Source organism: Rhineura floridana, chromosome 9 (assembly GCF_030035675.1).
Source record: "Rhineura floridana isolate rRhiFlo1 chromosome 9, rRhiFlo1.hap2, whole genome shotgun sequence".
Lineage (NCBI taxonomy): Eukaryota > Metazoa > Chordata > Lepidosauria > Squamata > Rhineuridae > Rhineura > Rhineura floridana.
In genome coordinates this window covers 65,190,615-65,211,036 of record NC_084488.1, presented here as the reverse complement: position 1 = coordinate 65,211,036, position 20,422 = coordinate 65,190,615, and the positions used below count along the sequence as shown (strand labels likewise).

The 20,422-nt window shown below is 39.8% G+C and overlaps 1 protein-coding gene across 5 annotated transcripts in view; it reads right to left on the bottom strand.

Annotated features, from left to right (window-relative positions):
- NR3C2 (nuclear receptor subfamily 3 group C member 2) overlaps positions 1 to 20,422 on the bottom strand; it is a 211,452-nt gene that overhangs the window by 4,351 nt on the left and 186,679 nt on the right. For all 5 annotated transcript variants that reach the window (XM_061584708.1, XM_061584706.1, XM_061584707.1 and 2 more), the window contains one exon: positions 12,387 to 12,544. In XM_061584708.1, the coding sequence (XP_061440692.1) occupies positions 12,387 to 12,544 (158 nt within the window). The remainder of the gene's footprint in view (positions 1 to 12,386; positions 12,545 to 20,422) is intronic.

Here is a 20,422-nt window from a genome sequence, read left to right as displayed (position 1 = left end):
TCAGGTGTCCAACAAGGCATTTAGATGAATGAAGTTGGTCCTGATTGCCCCAAGATTATATTATTTATGGGTATCACTCTAGTAATGCAACCAGAAACACTGAAGGCAAGGTTTGGGTGATTTATTCCAAAATTACATTTTTAGACTAATTTGACTCATTAAACTAGTATTTTTAACAATCATTACCTTTATTCTCAACAATCATTTTGTCTCTCTATAAATAGTTTATGCTCATTTTTTGGTTACTTATATAAAACAAATCAAGAAGGCAACAAACGTTTCAAGACAAGGGTGTGTAATCTAACTTTTGCTAACTGACTCTGTTCAGAAGCATATGCTATAATATTGTCCATGGACTAATGGAATACTGAGTAGTATCTGACTTAAGTCATGCTCAGAGTCGATTACCGAGATCAATGGAGTCTATTGATTTCAATGGGTCAATTCTGAGTATGATTCACTGAGCAATCCTATACATGTCTACTCATAAGTAAGTCCCTGAGTTCAATAAGACTTACTCCCAAGTAAGTGTGCACAGAACTGCAGCCTTAGATACCACCCTATGTCATTTTCCATTAGTTTACCATCACTTGCATTGCTACTGCAATGGCAACCTTCAGGGGAACTGGTTTTCCAATCCATTAAGGAATAATTCATAGCACCTTCTCCATGCTTGGACCAGTAACTAATGTTACAAAAAGAGGAAATGAAACTGAAAATAAAAAATTGTCATTTTCATATGAAAACATAACTGCATTTCTCACTGCAATCCCCAAAATATCTTTCTGTAGAATAAAAGTATATTCTACTTTATTAGCACTTAAGTAACAAAGTGTTATCAATGCTTATGGGTGACATTGTTTTAATTTTATATTATACACAGTTTTGAGCATCCTAAATGGGCCAGAAATGTAACTTGGAGGGGTGGTAAATAAATAAAGTTGACCAACACCAATTATTGTGCCTTCCTACAATATTTTGAATGTTTCTTCTGTAATTAAGTATTAAAATAATCTGAAATAGTATACATTGCTCGTGTTTTTCCACTAATACAAGTCTGTGAGGTGCTGTTCCAGTACTTTTGGGTGTTTTCTGTTCCTAAAACAAATTCATAAATGTAACCAAACAGAAAATGACAATAGTGCAAGTTCCATACATCTTCCCAACCAAAAGGAGTATGGGAATGGATGTTTCTGTCACTGAACACCTGAAGATAGAAATAGGAGTACCTGCTCTAGGTAGCCACGGAATGGCCTGCTTACACATGCTTAGTTGAACTTGGGTACCTAAATTTGGTGCTCCATTTGTTACAATGTGTAGTTCTATCTTAAATATGCTTAAATAAATAGTTTTCCTTAAAACTAAGGAAGAAAAATGAAAATGTTTTCCCTGGCAAATGTATTTAAAACGAAAATCTCTAAAATTAGAGTCTAAGGAACTGTATGCAAACTGGCTGACATCACTGTCAGGAGACTGTTGCTTTATTGCAGATGTATGCAGCAGCATGTCATTGACACATTAATAATGCACTTGAAGTGGATTTATACTGGACCATCCACACCATTCCACTTTATCAGTTCTTCAAAGCTTCCCCAATGTGCCCACATTATTGCATCCCCATTTCACTCCATTGTTTGTGTTCCCAACAGCTCCAAACCATTTTTGGTTGCACTATGATGCCATGCCACTACACTTCTTTTGTATTTTATTTTTTTTATGATCAGGCTGTGATGGCTTGTTTCCACAAAAAAGCCCACAGGAATGCATCAACAAAAAGTATGTGGGTGTGGCTACATCACAAAAAAGTGGATAGATTTTGGCACATTGCTCTTGCACTAAATTGCATTCAAGGTGGGAATAAAAAAAAAGTAATCAGAGCATTTGTGGTATGAAGTTACAAGATTTTAGTAGCAAACTACAGGACGCACCAATTGCAGCTTGAAGCAGTATAACCTGCCCAAAATGTTTGCAGGCACAAATGGTATTTAATGCACAATCATATATAACTAGCCCAATAATATGAAAACCACAAATCATGATGAATGTCCAACAAAAAGGACATCTGGACGGGTCCATAGCTACATCCTGTGCTGCAGATCCTGCATTGAACAAGGAGTTGGAGCAGACTTCAAGGCTCCTTCCAGCTCTATGATTCTCTCCAACAAGGTCACCTTTTTCAACAGAAGGCACGGCGGTAATACAGAAAGTTAACATTCTATTCTGAGAAGCACCTTTCACCAGGTGCTCTTTCAGGATGCTGCACTTTTTTATTTCAAAAGGATTTTTCCTTTTATATTCTTCCCCATACAGGTGCTGAACAGATTTAATTTCTCCTTTGCTTGACATGTCTCTGAATGATAGGCCAGCCTCTCAATAGCTCCTCCTGCTTCTGAACATGGTTTTCTGACCACTTTTTAAGAGAGCATATATAGGAACAATGTTGCCAAGACAACATGAGGGCTTCTACAAAGGATAATCGTGCAGTTTCTGAAAAGAGTCCTCTGATCCAGAAGACCACCAAAAATTGTGTCCATGGCCCCATTTGCCTGTTGTGGAGGAGCAATGCACTGCAAGTGCAAAAGGCACTTTCATTTTCTATACCAAACAGTGCAAAAGCCCCGAATGCACCTCTGGTTTAATAATGTTGTGTATATAAAGACATATGATTTGGAATGCATCAGAATACTCTTATATGTTCAAAAACAAACCTTATATAATTCAGTTTTCAGTATTTTACAACTACATTCTTGATTTTTGAAAAAAGCAAAGGCTCCATTAATCATTAATCAGTATAAATAATCTTACACTTCCAATTATGTCATATCAGAGAAAGAAATAAAGTTGACGTTACTTCATAAATGTTATGTTTGTGTCAGCTAACACCAGCAGATCTTAGCAACAAATTCTAGAATATTCTGTCTTGCGCCTTGGCAATACTGGTGCCATTTCATTCCTTTGGGTTCCCATAATGAGAAACCTTCAAAGACATGCTTAGGATCCATCTCATGTTAATTCTGAAACATATTTATCTTCTAAGATGTGTAAAAATGTAAGTGGGAAGAAAAACACAGCTGTTTATGGTGGAAAGACGATGTATGAGGTGCTGTGGCCTGCCTACAGGACCAGAACTCACATATTTAAAATAAATGCTCATATTATCTTTCTTATTTGACATGAGTCTCAAGCACTATTCCTCGGACAGCAGGACACTATTGCAAACCAATTTTAATCTAATTCAATCCCTGGCTGACAATAGCAATGAAATGCTTATTGATTATGGATGACATCCAACTTAGTCCATTGATTTCAATGGGCCTACTCTGAATATAGTTGGATATCTCCCTGTGTTGTTATTTTGATGCTTATTTTTTAAATGTTAAATGATTATAACCCACATTACCTTGGGTTAAAAAAAAGAGGGATATAAATACAAATCAGTTCTAAACAAGCAGAGTGTGTAGATGTGCAACTGATGTGTATCTGATGGCTATGTTCCTTTTCCTAGTTTATTCTTTGAAGGGAAGTGGCCAAGAGCCAAACCCAAAATGAGCCTACAGCCTGCCTCAGAGAATGAAGAAATCCCCGTTAATACATAGCCCAGTCTATGAGGCCACCTTGCTGAAGCTAAGCAGGTCTGGATCTGGTCAATGCCTGGATGGGAGACCACCTGGGAACTACATGTATGCTGCCTTGGATTCCATGGTGAAAGAAAGGCGGAGTATAAATGTAACAAACAACTAAATAAATACATGAGAAGTTATATGGCCAAGCAAGGTGCAGGAAAATCCACTTTTTGTGAACTTTAATGTAAGTATATTCTGCTGGCAACTGAGCAAATGCTGCCACTTTTTCCAGAATTGTCCCAGGTTATTGCTCTTAATTATTTTAGGGATCATGTTCAACTGCATACTTATTACAGTTTGAAATTATAACATAATCAACATCATCCGGGAAAATAAAACTGTATATCTAACAGCTGTGCCGCAATTTACACTACTTCACATATTGACTGCATGAGCCTGAGATGGTTTTTCTGCTAAGATTCCCTGATTCATGTTGACTGTTAAACAGAATGTATGTTGTTTTAAATAGTGTGATGGGACAGAGATAAAGGCTGATGATGACCTTTTAAAAAGCAGGTGTTGTTTGGTGATCAGATTATGAAGACAGTTCTTTAATCTTACAGTCTAATATCAAATAGATGTGGCTTTAAAATCTAAGTCTAAGCAGCTGTAAGATGTATTCCTGCTAAATGCAACCTGCTAGTATAATTCATTCTTAAACCAGCTGAATATATTAGCTCCTTTGCTAAAACCTACACCCTGCAAACCTGGGTGAACAAGTAAGGCAATGTCATTGAGCATGGATGGATTGTGGCAGTGTAAGGCATAAATAACTACCATCTTGAGTCAAAGAATACAAACAAAGCTCAGGATCAAGCCAGAGCTTGAACACTTTGAAATCTCCCTGGCTTACAGGAGAGACATCTAAGTATGTGTTTAATTCCCCACTGAAGTGGGCATAGGGCCCCATTGGACAGAGGCTGCAATCCTATTCCTTACAGATCCACTAAATTAAATAGGACTTGCTTCTGAGTAGACCTGTAAAAGATTGCACTGCAAAACTGCATAAAAGCTGGATTGTAACTTGTCATTTGGTATACATAATTTTATAAAATGTGTTTATTTTATAAAATGTGTTTATTTAGTAGTATATAAATTAGTTGCCTTACAATGATTTTTTTGGTAATTCCTGAATAAATACTTACCACATTATAGCGAATTGTCATGTCAGTATTAAACCTAATTTATGAAAAGAAATAAGCCTCATGCTGCAACATATTTGTGCAGTTGTGTTCAACCCACACCAAGCTTCTCATATCTTATGAAGGCTTCTACCTCTTAATATAATTGTTACTCAGCTCAACTTTAGGAGCAAATCTGCACACATGGGGAAGGTTATCACTTCAGAAGCTGTGGAATGGAATGGAAGCAAACTATGGTCAAAAAACCACAATTCCGGACCATGGCTTAAGGAGGCCTGATGAGTGTTTTAAGAGCAGAAATGTCTCTGTCTGGACCCCAATGCTGGAACATGAGGGCAGAAGGCTTGTCGAGACTTCAGTCAAGCTGAGATCATGTACCAGGCTGAAGAAGATACAAGGCTCTGACTGACCTTCATGAAAACTCTTGTGCTCTGATAAGGCTTGAGAAAATGTCACTCCCCAAAATTCATTAATTAAAAATAAAATAGAGCACCTGCTTTACAGGAGTTTGCCCCAACATCATTTACCAATACTGAACTGAATTTTAGTAGAAATGGTAGTGTGAGAGAAAAGAGCGCCTCAGAAGAAAGGAAATTTGGAAGGTGTAGAGGGATCAAAAAGAGACTGCACCTCAGTGCTAGAGTTCACGTTGTCTTCTTTGCTTAATATTATTTTTTGCTTAGTTTCAAGTTTTTCAAATATATTTTTGTTTGTTCTGAGTTTTTTGGAGCCCAGTTTCCCTTTTTGCCTTCTCTTTGAGAGGAGAAAGGATTTCTTGCTTTCAGCGTATCCCTCCTTCAATTTCTGAAGGTGCTCTTGGTCATTTGTTCTGAACCAGCCTTAGTAATATATATGCTTTATTGGTAGCTGTTTGGTTAATTATGTTTATTTGCTGATCTAATCTTATTTTCATACATTCTTGTTATTCTTATATTTCAATTACTGCTGAGTTTGTATATTTTCCTCATGTTTATACTTTGATTAATGTAAATCTTTCCAATTTATTTGTTGGTCTGACTCTGGTCCCTTTCTGATTACCACCATTAGCTCACTGGACCAAAATCAATGGAACAAAAATTGAAGGACCTGTTCAATAACAATACTTTGGGCCTTATCAATTTAAATTTTGTTTATGTTTTCTAGACCAGTGAGAGATTTTAATGATGAGCCCCTGTTAACAAAAACTCTGGGTTTGTGTTTTTGTTCCTTTCATTCCAGTGGAAGATCAACAAATAGTTCTTCCATATTCCTATCAACAGAAATTAGAATTGTGCAATTCACTTAAGCCAATGTAGTCACAGGTGATATTCATTGTCCCAGGGCTGGATTTTAGGCTTAGAATCTCCAAACAAAAGCCATCATTTTAATGCCTTTTCTTTTCATTAAACCATGAAAATGGCTTTTAAAGGTGTGGAGCAAAACATATTGTGGGACTGGTTTCATTGCTGATGATAAAAATGTCTTGGTCTACATCAAGGATGGGAAACTTGTGGCCTTCCAGTTGTTGGTCTCCAACTCTTATGAGCCTCAGCCAGTATGATCTAAGGTTAGGGATGAAGGAGACTGTAGCCCCACCACATCAGGGGGGCTGCAGGTTCCCCATCCTTGCTCTACATATTCTATGCCCACCCTCCAAATTTCTCTACATGAGTAACTGTATCCAGAGGAGCTTGTGCAAGGGGCAGAGGGGGCACGTATGATTTCCACCAACTCTCCCTTTCACTGGCAACCCACCATGCTACACCCTCACCCTTTTCCGTCAGGATTAACTTTTTGAGAGAGTGCGCTGGTGACTGCAGCATGGAGGACGGATGAGAAAGCCCTGATCCGCATATGGACCTCCCCACCTTTCACAGAAAATTTCAGAAGTCTGCCTGCTAACTTCAAATGAAGTTTGAACTTCAGCATTTAGCTGCAGGCTTCTTGAAGTAGTCTTCCATATATCACTCACCACTTAATTTCTTCCTAAGCAGTTCTCCTTCTGTAGCAATTAGGAGCTTTAGATACATGCTACCTGATGTAAGCCATTCAATCCAATCATTAAGACTATATCAGTGTCTAAATGGCCATTCATTCTCCCCACCTCAAGTGGCAGGCATGTATTTCTGTTGCCTGTGCACAGAACTCAGATGTCTGCCAATATTTTTTGTCTCTCTCTGAACCAGATGTTGGGGTGGGGGGTTGACCATAAAATCTTTCTGAAATGGGTGGAAATAGAACCCCGATTGTCTCAACTATATACAATGCTCAGTACATTTTTTAGGAATTTCCATTATGTTAATTAAAATTTCTTCTCTTTTGGAGTACTAACTATGGCTTTTATTCTCCTGCCCAAATATTTGGATGGAAATTATTTAAGCATTTACCTGCAAATATTTTCTGTCGGATATGTTCCAGTCACTGTCCCAACGAGGCATTGTGCCCTAGTGTTCTTCAGCTGGTGCTGCAGGTGAGACTACTAGGGCAAATGCACAGAACTGAGATATTAATCCTACTGACCATGGGGTTTAAATCAGCGTAAATCTGTCTTAATCAGCACTGTGACCTCTGCAGGTCTGAATTCATGCTGTTCCATAATTGCTTTGTTTTGTTTCTAATGCTTAGGGGCTCTGCAGATAAGGTGCTGATGTTTTAAAATTCTTATTTGCTGACCTTTTCTTTCAGGGAATATTTCCACTCCTTGGCACTTTTTTGCATGCACATATGTTCACCATGTGGAAGCCCAATTAAAACCACTGAGCAATGTAAAATTCCCTTTGCTTGGGCTCCCTATATTATAAAGTATTGTGTTGTTTTATTTATTTATTTTTCTTATTCTGCTTTTCCACAGACTGCAACCTACTTACCTGGGAGTAAGCCCCACTGAAGTCAATGGGACTTATTTCTGAGTAGGTGTGCATAGGATTGTGCTGCCTGTCTCCACATAACCCTTAGACAATTCTAACATTGGAGCATAAGAAAACAGCGCTGGATCAGACCAATGACCCATTTAGTTTAGCATCCTGTTCTCATAGTGGCCAGCCAGATGCCTATGGGAAGCCCGAAAGCAGGACCTGAATGCCATAGTACCTCTCTCCACTTGTGATCCCCAGCATCTGGTATTCAGAGGCACACTGCCTCCAACAGGTGGCCAAGAAAGTTAGAAACTGTTATAAATTTAGGTAGCTATTGGCACTATATAGCATTGTGCTCTTAGGGAGTTACTGCCTCAGATCTATTTCAAGCATTTGGACAAGAGTACACCTCCCTGAGTTCTTTTTCCCTTACACATTACGTTTCCATATAAACAGAGATTCTATTGTGGGGGTACTTGGGAATTGTTAATCTCCCATATTCATCTTGAGGTGAGACTATACCATGTCTGTCCCAAAGAAGCTCTCATTTTGATCCATTCCTTACATGCTGCTACTCGTGTGTGGCTGATTGCAATGCATCAGCATGGAGGAGTGCCACATGGAAAGCTTTTTGTAGGAGTGTCTGCCAACACATTTCAGGCAGTAGAACAACCCACAAATAAGATCTCCCCCCCCCATCCCCACTGCTTGTTAAAATCAGTCCAATTATATATGGAGAGTATACTGAGTTCCGGCTCTGAACTACACTGCACTACTTTCCTGACATGGTTCAAAATATTGCACGCACATACTCCATTCCAGCTTTCAGGCAGCCTGCTGCACAATCCAGTAAACCTGAAGTATTTGAACTGATGCTGACTTGGATTCACTGACTTCAGTACAAGTCTACTGGCTTTAATCCAAGGACTTTTAACTAATCTGGTTTGCAGAGCAAGATGATGTTGAGCAGAAAACCCATCTACTCCCCCTGCCTCAAAAGCAAAAGCTAGTCTCAAAAGAATGAGCTGTTACTGCAGTACTAATAATACTCTGACTCCCACCGAGATTTTTCAGTGTTTTAATTAACAGCACATTACTTGACAAATAATTCCATATGTATGTTCTTTAAACAGACCTCAGGCTTTCGTACAGATTTGACCTGAAATGCACCATACTGTATTGCGTCTTCACAAATAAGCCAGTCAAGTACAAAGAGCCACATTTATATGCGGCCTCTCACATACTGAGGGCAAAGATTCTATGCACAGCATGTGTACCAAAAGCGTATTTCCCTACTACATCATAAGAATGGAGTTGAAGAGCTTGCTTGCTTTTGCTGTACAATGTAACAGATTTAAAGAGACACTTAACAATAGGCTCTCTTCTTGTCACTGGTAGTTCTACAAAATAGAAGCTATAAAGAAACCAAAATCCCTTTGAATAAGTTGGGAATTATGTCAATAATAATACATTTAAATAAGTACTGAATTTTAACATTCACATATGATTGACTCATTCTGGTTCCAAAAAAATCTACATTGTCTTGAAAGACTGAAGGTACTGACTTCCGGGAAGGGTGACTTAGCCTGTGCCTGCTTTTGAGACGGGCTCCTGCCTCAAAAGAAGCTTATTCAGATATATCAGTCAGTTTTTTCTTTTTTTTTTGACTGATTAAACTTCTCCCGGGTAGGGAGAAACGAAGAGATTAACCTCAAAGCCTATTTTTGTTGGGACGACCAGATCTCATTAATTTATGGGACGAGGTCCAGCCGACGAAGGTGGGACGGATTTTCAACAGCAAGCTCTATCTGTTAAAGCGAAAGTTCATCTTATCTTCTAAGAGAGAACGCACTAACAGGCAAGCACCCTTCTTTCTATATTTTTCTTTTACTTGACTTAAATTGTTGCTGTTTAAAAGAGATTTGCCAGATTGATCGGTTTTTGACATCTCACTGGGGAGCCGTAACTTCTCTCTGCTACGCACTAATTAATAGCTTATCTCTGTTTTTGTTGCAAAAAGCTGTCCTGGATTTGCATTCTAAAGATACACACAGAAGAGGGATTTCTATTCCAGATTTTTATTTTGAAAAATATTATACTGTTTTGAGACTACTCTCTTTTTGGTCTATTTTATTTTGACGAATCTGTTTCTTGACGATTGCCATTAATTGCTTCGATCCTGGGAACTGCATTTTGTTTACTTAACTATTGGAGAGATAAGGCTGTCTGCTCTGTTTATACTGTGATGTCACCAAGTTTGGAGTATTAACCCAATTGTTGCTGAAATAAGAAGTGGTTTTCCTATATTTTTCTTTTAAAATGGCAATTAAGAAAGTGGCTGAGAATCTGGAAATAACTATGTTTCAGAGAATAATGAATGAGATTGAGATAACGAAAATTGAATTGAGTAAAATGAAGCAGGAGATTAAAGATATAAGGGTCCCTGTGAGAGAGGTGACCCTGGAAGGGGTCCCTGTGAGAGAGGAGACCCCGGAGATTGGAATAGGGGTCCCTGTGAGAGAGGAGACCCTGGAGACTGGAATAGGGGTCCCTGTGAGAGAGGAGATCCCGGAGATTGGAACAAACGTGGAACAGGAACAAGATTTGGAGTCTATGGACTTTAGAAATAAAATCTATTGTTTGGAACTTAATGTTATCTCTGAAGAAATTAATGAAGATTCTAGAGATAAAGTTATCAATGGCATGGATTATCTTCTGGACTGGAATGATGTGATGGAGCCCAATATAGAGAAAATCTATGGAATTAACTGCAGCCATGTGACAATGGAAAAACTTTTAAGAGATGACCCAGTGTATTTTGAAAAAAAGAACAGAGATATGATTTTACAGCAGTATTTCAGCAACTTATTCAGAATGGATGGCAAGAAAATATTTGGGATAGAGGTAATTCCCATCAGACTCTTATTATATGACTATGGCTTTGACAGCAAGATTATTATGGAATACTGATAATGGAAGATTGGATATTGAAATTACTGGACTTAACAAGACTACTGAAGATGGAAGATGGAAAATGGAACTAATAGAGATAATAGAACAATGGCTACTGAAATTACTGAACCTAACAGATTCTGATGTGATGGATTAATTGAAATGTTTATTTTGACTATGGTTATGACAATAAGATTATCATAATTAGTAATGAGATGGATTAATCGATATGCTTATCTGGAAAAAAAAATTGATAGATATATTTCTTAAAGAATTGAAACCTCTCTTTGACTTTTTGTGGAAAGAATAAAGTAATGTTTATGAGATTTGATGATTAAGTAAGATAACTACTGGAGGAAAGTGATTTTATAATATGACTTAAGAGACAGGATTGCTATATATTATAGACTTATAACTGATTTGATCTTTGACAAATGGGAAGTCAATATTTTACTCTTTATTTTTTTTTTTTGTTTTTTTTTTTTTTTCTTCTTTTCTTTTTTTCTTTTTGTTTAACTATTTTTGATTTTGTTTTTTGTCTTTGAATGTTTTATGATTTTGTCTTGTATGTTTTATGAAAATCTGAATAAAAATTATTGAAAAAAAAAAAAAAAAAAAAGAAAGACTGAAGGTACTACTCACAAATAACCCTACTTTGAAATGGCTCCATGGACTTCAGTAAGACTGCTCAGAAACAAGATGGGCTGTGAATTGCAGCTTGCATGGAGGGGAGAGGGCTTCAACAACAAATGAAAACTTGGTTTCATATATGAAGATTTTCAACATTTGTAATTATGGCATTGCATTTCAATGGAATTCTAATCCAGTGCCTGAAATTGACTTGCACTGACTCATAAGTTTAGTTCATGAACGTTTTTTTCTGTTTGAAACCATTTGATAACTCAAAATTATCCTCCAGTGCTCTTGCTTGCAGAACATTACTCATGAAATTATTTCTCCCAACACATAAGCAGATCTTTTATTCAATAAGCCCAGAAAGTAGCTTTCACTCAGGGTTGTATCCAGTGGCAACTTTAGCTTTATGAAAGTGCTTCCACTTGTGCAACTTGAGGCACCCAATTTTCACCAACCTGCCCCCACCGTCCACCTTGTCTGTTCCCCATTCCCAAAGCTGCTCTTGAAGGTTAGGGAATGCTCTGCAACAATATAGGAAATGGCACAGAAAACTGCAGTACACGTTGCAAGGTGTGGGTACTGGTGAACGTCAGGTGCCCCTATCTGTGTTAGTAAAAGCCCTTTCTACTATGGTAAAGTCACTATTTGATATAACCCATTTTCTACACCAAAATCCACAAATTGGTTTATTTTTTCCTGCTGCTTGTTAACTGAACAAGAAATAACACTGATCATGTGGATGCAACTCAGTATAGTATCCTGAATCCACTCTCTCTTCTTCTCCTAATATTAAGTAAGGAAAATGTATGATGTGAGAAAATTATGTTGTGTGTTTCCTATATGGTGTGATGTAATCATGTTGTGGGTTGCCAGGGGTGGCATGGGAGGGGAGATGAATGATTAAAGGGCATTGGTTTGTATAATGCATTAACTAAACATTTTGGGGAAAGAAAGGGGAGTTGGCAGCAGGCACCTGATCAATATCTCTTCTAGTTCTACCATCAATGTGCAAAGTTTGTATACCATTTCACCATTTGTACTGATGAACAGGTATCTTCTCACCTTTTGCACTGACAAACTTGTATCTTCTCAGCTTTTTATTAATAGGGCATCTTAATACCAAATAATTTCAGTCACAGGGTTTATTTATTTGATTCCTATATAACAGTCTCCTCCATACTATCAAGCCAATTACTTACATCGTGAATGGAGTCCAGGAGCTTTGTCAGTTGGTAAAATCGCTGCCAACTTTGCCCAGAACTGTTTGGATGTTTAGTTACCATCTTCCTCAGCTCTTTAATGTAATTTGCCCTCATTTCTTCAAATGCAGCTTGGCTCTTGAGGCCATCCTTGGGAACTATCATAATAGAACACAAATGTTTATTATTCAATGATCTGCTAAGTTTATATTTAAAAAGAAAAGACAATATGTTACTACAAGGTCACTCACTCATGATTAGAAAGCTTGACATTGTGGGAAATGTACTTCCAATATTTCTTGCACATTGTGTAAATTTAGCAGGTGCCTAAATCCTTTGAGGTTTTGCAAGCATTCTTTACAAGTAAGTATATTGGAAATACCTAATTGCACTGTAAAATGCAACATGCGTGATCATCCACTTTGACCTAAGAGCACGCACGCACGCACGCACGCGCACGCGCACACACACACACACACACACACACACGCGCGCGGGGAAGAGGTGGAATTTTCTTCTAGAAAGGAAAAAAAGGTTATTAAACTTCAAGTCTACTCTAATATTACATATTCTTAAATAGTTGTGCAAATATACATGCATATAATTGCTTTCAAGATGAATTTAAATTGTATTCTTAGGGATGGATATGAATCTTCTGTAGCCAAATAATGCTTTTAGGCTGAAATGTAGTTTTGAGCAGACATGTTAGAGTTGGGAAAAAAACGTATTGTTACGCTATGCAGAATAAAATAATTTTTTTAAAAAATAAAAGTTGATACTTTCCCTTAAATGTTTTACCAAGGGTTGCATTTTTGGTCTCATTAAAGTTCGCCGAGAAGGTATGACCGAGTGGATGCAGGGTGTGGTCAACACGTCTTTGCAAGAGAGAGTGGTCCCAACCACCCTGAAAGAGGCAGTGATCCAACCACTCCTGAAAAAGCCCACCCTGGACCCACTGGTTTGTGAAAACTCCAGCCAGGTCGTAAATACTCTCTTTTTAGGGAAGGTGATTGAGAGGGTTGTGGCACAGCAATTGCAAGTACTCTTGGATGCAACAGATTATCTTGACCCATTCCAATCTGGGTTCAGGCCTGGTTATGGGACTGAATCAGCCCTGGTTGTCCTAATGGATGACCTTTATTGGGAGAAGAACAGGGGAATTGCAACCCTATTATTCTTGACCTCTCAGTGGCTTTTGACACCATTCACCATGGTATCCTTCTGAGCTGACTTGGTGAGATGGGTATCAGAGGCACTATTTTACAGTGGTTCTGGTCCTACCTCCAGGGTCATTTTCAAAAAATAGCATTGAGTGATTGTCTTTTGCCCCCCTCTGGCAGTTGTGTTGTGGGGTGCTGCAGGATACCATCTTGTCCTCAATGATGTTTAACATCTATATGAAGCCCTTGGTAGTAGTCATCAGGAGATTTGGGGCAAGGTGTTAGCAGTATGCTGATGATACCCAGCTCTTTTTCTCCTGAATCAGGAGTGCCAGCCCTGGACTGGTGCCTGGACTTGTTGGGGGGCTGGATGAGGGCTGATAAACTGAGTCTGAATCCTAAGCAAGATGGAGGCTCTGTGGGTTGGTGGTTCCCGAGTTCGGATAATTGGTCAATTGCCCATGCTTTGGATGGGGTCATACTCCCTCTGAAAGAGCAGGTTCATAGTCTGGAGGTGCTCCTGGATCCATCTCTGTTGCTAGAGGCCCAGGTGACCTCAGTGGCTAGGAGTGCCTTTTGCCAGCTTTGGCTGGTAAGACAGCAGTAGCCATTTCTGGAGCAGGAGAGCCTGAGCACTGTTGCCCATGCACTGGTAACCTCCAGGCTGGATTACTGTAATGCACTCTATGTGGGGCTGCTCTTGAGATTGGTCTGGAAGCTGCAGCTGGTACAAAATGTGGCGGCATGACTGCTCACTGGATATCGCCAACATGTCATCTCGCCGCTGAAAGAATTGCATTGGCTGCTCATTAGCTACAGGGCCAATTTCAAGGTTCTAGTTTTGATGTACAAAGCCCTACATAGCTTGGGACTAGGATACCTGAAAGATCGTCTTACTCCTTATATACCCAGTTGATGGGTATATAAGTCGATCACTGAGCTCTGCAAGTGAGGGCTTCCTGCAGAAACCATCTTATCAGGAGGTCCATTTCGCACAATATAGGAAGTGGACCTTTAGTGCTGTTGTCCTGACAATTTGGAATTCTCTCCCAATAAATATTAGACAGGCACCGTCTCTGTTATCTTTTCGATGCCTCTTGAAGACCTTCCTCTTTCAACAAGCCTTTTAAGTAGAGACAGAAAAATAGTCTGCATCTGCACTGGAATTGCTTTTTAAGATGTTTTTAATGTTGCTTTTTAAATACTTTTTTAATATTTTTAATATGTTTTGTTTTAATATATTTTAAAGTTTTGTTTTTAAAATGTTTTAAAGTAGTTTTAGTGTTTTTGTTTGCCGCTCTGGGCTCCTTCTGGGAGGAAGGACAGGATACAACTTGAGAGAGAGAGAGAGAGAGACAGAGAGAGAGAGACAGAGACAGACAGACAGACAGACCCAGGAGTGCTGCTTCCCCTTCCTGCCCACTCAATGCAATACCATCATGCTGGCATGCTCTCCATAAGTATGCATACTTATATTATCACAAGGCATTATCTGGCATCTTGATAAAAAGGATACAAGTAGGTTGCTCCTTCCAATACAAGGGCATTTCCTCCTCTCACTAATGTATGACTTGGAATCCTGCTCGTCGTTAATGGTAATATGCATGAAACTGTCTGATATACTTTTAATTCTTGGTTTTTCCTGTTCCCATTTATTTATTTTAATATGATTGTAAAGTTTTCTCAGGGTCTGTGTACTCTATTCACTATCGTATAGCAATTGCTTGCTTTTAGGCTTGAAAAAAATTAGGCGGGGAGGGGTTTTCTAGCTAGTTGTCATTAGGAAAACCATTGAGATACCTATGATATTACAGTTAGGAATTTCAAGACAGCTCAAACATCAATTGATTTGTATTTGTGCTTCACAATGAACGTACTAAAGATTTCTGTTCTGATGGTTGTTAACCTATTAGACAGAGTGATTCTTCCATACTGCCTCTACACCAGGTGTCCTATGGGTCATCTTAAGAATCAGCAGTTCTTCCATTATGATTGATTGTACTGTTTTGGTCAATTACAAACATTCCTTACCATGTAGGTGTTACCGTTTTGTGTTGTTAGTAGAAACAACCAGCCTGTTCATGTCATAATATTATATTTTGAAGAGACTTGTGACTCAAAAAGAACAATCAACAAACATTAGGGTTATATCCAATGTCGTTATTGTTGTTGTTGCTGTTGTTATTATTACTACTACTATTTTATTTGTTACTTACCCTATATCAGATGACCTCAGGACAAATTATAACCCATAAAAATGTCAATACTGTACAAGGAGAAGCAGCTTGTGCAAGGGATCTATCCTGTTCCCTCCCCTCCCCACTGTATTCACACAAAAAAGGCCCTCTTAAGGGGGGGGGCATCCCAAAACATTGTGGGATGTGTTGCCAAGGCTGCCGTGGGAAGGAGGAATGAGAACAAGATTCCTTGGCCTGATTTTCAGGCCAACTCCTATCCCACCGCAGTCCACAATGTTTAGAAGGTTTTCTTGACCTTCTGGAAAGGAGTTTTAAGGGATAACAGGAGCTGCTGGGTGAAGGAAGGGAAAGGAAGATATGCAGCATGAGACTGTTTTCCACTTGCACAATATTAGATGCAACCCTAGGACTTGAGGCTACATGCGTGTGCTACATGCTGCTCCCTGTTGACTAGCAGGGACTGGTGTGTGAAATTTAAACACCTTACCTCCATTTCCACACCCTGATCTCAGGCTAGCTATCCAAAACCTCATTTACAAAATAAAAATTGCTGAAATTTGCAAAAAGATATAAAAAATTAGAATTAGAGAAAATAAAAAATGAGAGTGAAATTGAAAGCACAGTAGCTTTTTCAATACAGCTCTAGTTTTTAGATGCATACCTAAATAATTTAGCAGGCAACCTACAAGCATATAGCTGCACTGGGACCAGTTACTATACAATCTTGGTGTTGGAAAAATGCCTAATGGGTGGTAAATGGCACGTCGTACATTTGAATGGGAACCTATTTTGGCTAACTTTGGGAGGAGAAATGGCCAGCCCGATCCCGAAATAACAGCAGTAAGTTTCACTCACACTGTGGTGGGCAGCAGAGCAGCCCTGCTTACAAGGAAAGACTCCACTAAAACCCAGGTTGGGTAGGATGCTTCACTCACATTCCTTTGGGAGAAGGGCAATGGTGAACTGGAGTGGAGATTTCTTTGCTGTGGTTTTGAAGCAGCCTACAGGGTTGCCTGGGAGTAAGAATACAATTCTCTGCAAAGTTGCTGATTTTATTCCCAGGCTCACCATTGCCATTGCTATTCACCAGGCAATTGGGTTGGGAAGTATTTCTTTTCAGAGATCCTTGACTGGCTATGGGATGAAGGTTTTGTTTTTCTTGCAGTGATTCACTGTCTTCGGGGGGGGGGGTTTAAACCCTACTATAATATTATAATCATGCACTCACAATTGGCCCTTGATGAGCAGAGATCAAGGCATAGGCAGAGGAGACTGGATGGGTTATCTGCATCCAATAATGAAGCTGTTCTGAGAACAATGTATTTCTTGGAATGGTTCCACTACCAGAAAGGTAACCATGCCCCCAATGTTTGAGTAGTGGTCGGGCTATGTTACAGCTATACAATCAGCTTGGCCTTGTGCTAGCTTTTCCTAAAAGTAATCTGACTGCAGGATTGGGATATTTCATCACAACTTGGGCTTTGCTCATTTTTTCCTACAGCCAAGTGCTGTTCTTGTTATGCGATTCAGTTCCAATGAAAGTTGCCATGGTTTTTTCCTTCCAAGCTATTGTGTATCTGTGCAATGTTCCATCCATCCATTGCTTTCAGAGAGCGAGCGAACAGAGCGAGCAAACAGGCAGAGCAAACAGGAGTTTGACAAAGGAGTTCAACAGGGGAGGTCAAGGGGGAGGTCCATAAAAAACAAAAACAAAAAAAAACAAATTACTAATTTTCCTTGTACAGCACACTGCATACTAGTGGGACTCTCAAGTTTACCCTGAAGTAGGACAGGACAAAGCACAGGCTACTCCAAAAGAAGTAGTTAGAAAAAACAAAAGCTAGAAAAGAGTATGAACGGGAAGGATTCTCCAGTGGATGTGACCTGCAAGTTGTGTGCCATGTTTGTTTTCTTGCCAGAGAACAACATGGCGTACACCTGTAACAAGTGCAAGCTCGTGGCACTGTTGGAAGAAAAGGTGAGAGGCCTGGAATGGCGAGTGGCCACACTGAGGACTATACGAGAAGATGAAGAGTTCTTAGACAGAACACTGGAACAACAGCAGCAAAGAGAAGTGGAGGTGGAGGAGCAACAGCATGTGATAGCAGAAGAGGAGACTGCTTTGGAGAGGAATAATGAAGTGGAGGAAACTCCGTGGGAAAGGGTGACAGGAGCAGAAGAGCTAGAAAACACCCTTCACCAGTGGAGCTGTGGAACCGCTTTCAATCACTCGAAGAGGAGACTGGAGGACAGCCTGTGGAGGAAGAATAACAGGAGACCCTGTGCGACAACGAGCGAGAGGCTGAAGCTCAATGAAGCAGGGACAATGAAACCACGCCCCACAACAAGAAGAGAAGAGTACTAGTAGTGGGAGACTCCCTACTGCGTGGGATTGAAACCCAAGTATGCCGAGAAGATCTGTGGACTCGCCAGGTATGCTGTCTACCAGGAGGACGGATTAGAGATATGACAGAAAGGTTGCCATCACTCATCAAGCCCACCGACAGGTATCCCTTTCTCCTCATCCATGTGGGAACAAATTACACTGCCAAACGGAGCTATGAAGAAATCACATCAGACTTTGAAGCTCTGGGAAGGAAACTCAAGGACTTTGGGGCCCAGATAGTTTTTTCATCCATCCTTCCAGTACTTAGAAGAGGAGTAGAAAGGGAAAGAAAAATACTCCGTGTGAATGAATGGCTACGAAGGTGGTGCAGACGTGAGAGATTTATATTCTGGGACCATGGGCTATGGTTCCTGGAAGATGGACTTGTGGCAAGTGATGGGTTGCATCTCACAAGGACTGGGAAGAATGTGTTTGGCCACAGCATGGAGAAGTTCATCAGGAGGGCTTTAAACTGAATCCTAAAGGGGAGGGAGACGTAAACTTGGTGGTAACGACTGATGAAGGCTTATGCACGGTAGCGGGACCAAAGAGACCGGCTCTAATAGGGCCAAGTAACAGCCCTCAGAAAAATGTAGTAAGGAAACAAAGCCATAAATCACATGGTCTTCGATGTCTGTATACTAATGCGCAGAGCATGGGAAACAAGCAGGACGAACATGAACTCTTAATACAGGAGGGCAATTACGACTTGATAGGTATAACTGAAACTTGGTGGGATGACTCCCATGACTGGAATACAGCGATTGAAGGATACAACTTGTTCAAGAAGAACAGAAGGAATAAAAAGGGAGGTGGAGTTGCGCTATATGTTGAAAATATGTATCCCTGCACAGAAATACAGGAAGATGAGCTTGGTAGCTCCACCAACAGTATCTGGATTAAAATTAATGGGGCAAGTAACAAAAGGAATGTGGTGCTTGGAGTCTACTACGGACCACCCAATCAAGGAGAAGATGAGAATGTAACTTTTGAAAAGCAAATTGCCAATGTTTCGAAGAGGCATGATGTAGTAGTAACGGGGGATTTCAACTATCCCGATATCTGTTGGGAGACAAATTCTGCCAAACACGGCACCTCCAAGAAATTTCTGACTTGTGTTGCAGATAACTTCCTCCTACAGAAAGTGGAGGAAGCAACCAGAGGATCAGCTATCCTGGATTTGATTCTAACCAATAGAGATGATTTGGTGGATGAAGTGGCAGTTACGGGAAATCTGGGGGCAAGTGACCACACCATACTTGAATTCTTGATTTTAACAGAAGCAAAAGCTGAGAGTAGCCATACGCGCACCCTGGACTTCAGGAAAGCTGATTTTAATAAACTCAGAACAATTGTAAGTACAGTTCCATGGCAAGCCACCCTAATAAGAAAAGGAATCAGAGATGGGTGGGAGTTTCTAAAAAAGGAAATTCTAAAAGCGCAATGGCAAGCAATTCCAACAAGGAAAAAAAAGGGGAAACAGCAGAAGAAGCCAATGTAGCTTCACAAAAAGCTTAGAGACGACCTGAAAACAAAAAAATGACACATACAGGAAGTGGAAAGAAGGCCAGGCCACAAAGGAAGAGTACAGGCAGGTATCACGATATTGCCGGGATGGTGTCAGGAAGGCTAAAGCTGAGAATGAGCTGAAGCTAGCGAGGGATGCTAAAAGCAACAAAAAAGTTTTATTCAGGTATGTCCATAGTAAGAGACAGAGAAAAGAAATGGTGGCACAGCTACTCAATGAGGATGGCAAAATGATAACAGATGACAAAGAAAAGGCAGAAGTGCTCAATTCCTACTTTGGCTCAGTCTTCTCCCAAAAAAGGGCCTATGACCCTCTCAGGAAACATGAAGTAGAAGGGTAAGGATTGGACCTTGAGATTGACAGACAAATGATCAAGGAACACCTAATCACTTTGAATGAGTTCAAATCGGCAGGGCCCGATAAACTGCATCCTAGAGTATTGAAGGAACTGGCTGAAGAACTCTCAGAACCGCTCTCTGTTATCTTTGCAAAATCATGGAGGACCGGTGAAGTGCCGGGTGACTGGAGGAGAGCGAATGTTGTCCCTATCTTCAAAAAGATCAAGAAGGAGGAACCGGGGAACTACAGACCAGTCAGCCTAACATCAATCCCTGGAAAAATTCTGGAGCAGATTATAAAGCAGTCAGTCTGTAAGCACCTTGAAAGTAATGCAGTGATTACTAGGAGCCAACATGGATTTATGAAGAACAAATCCTGCCCAACTAATCTCATCTCATTTTTTGATCAGGTAATCTCCCTTGTAG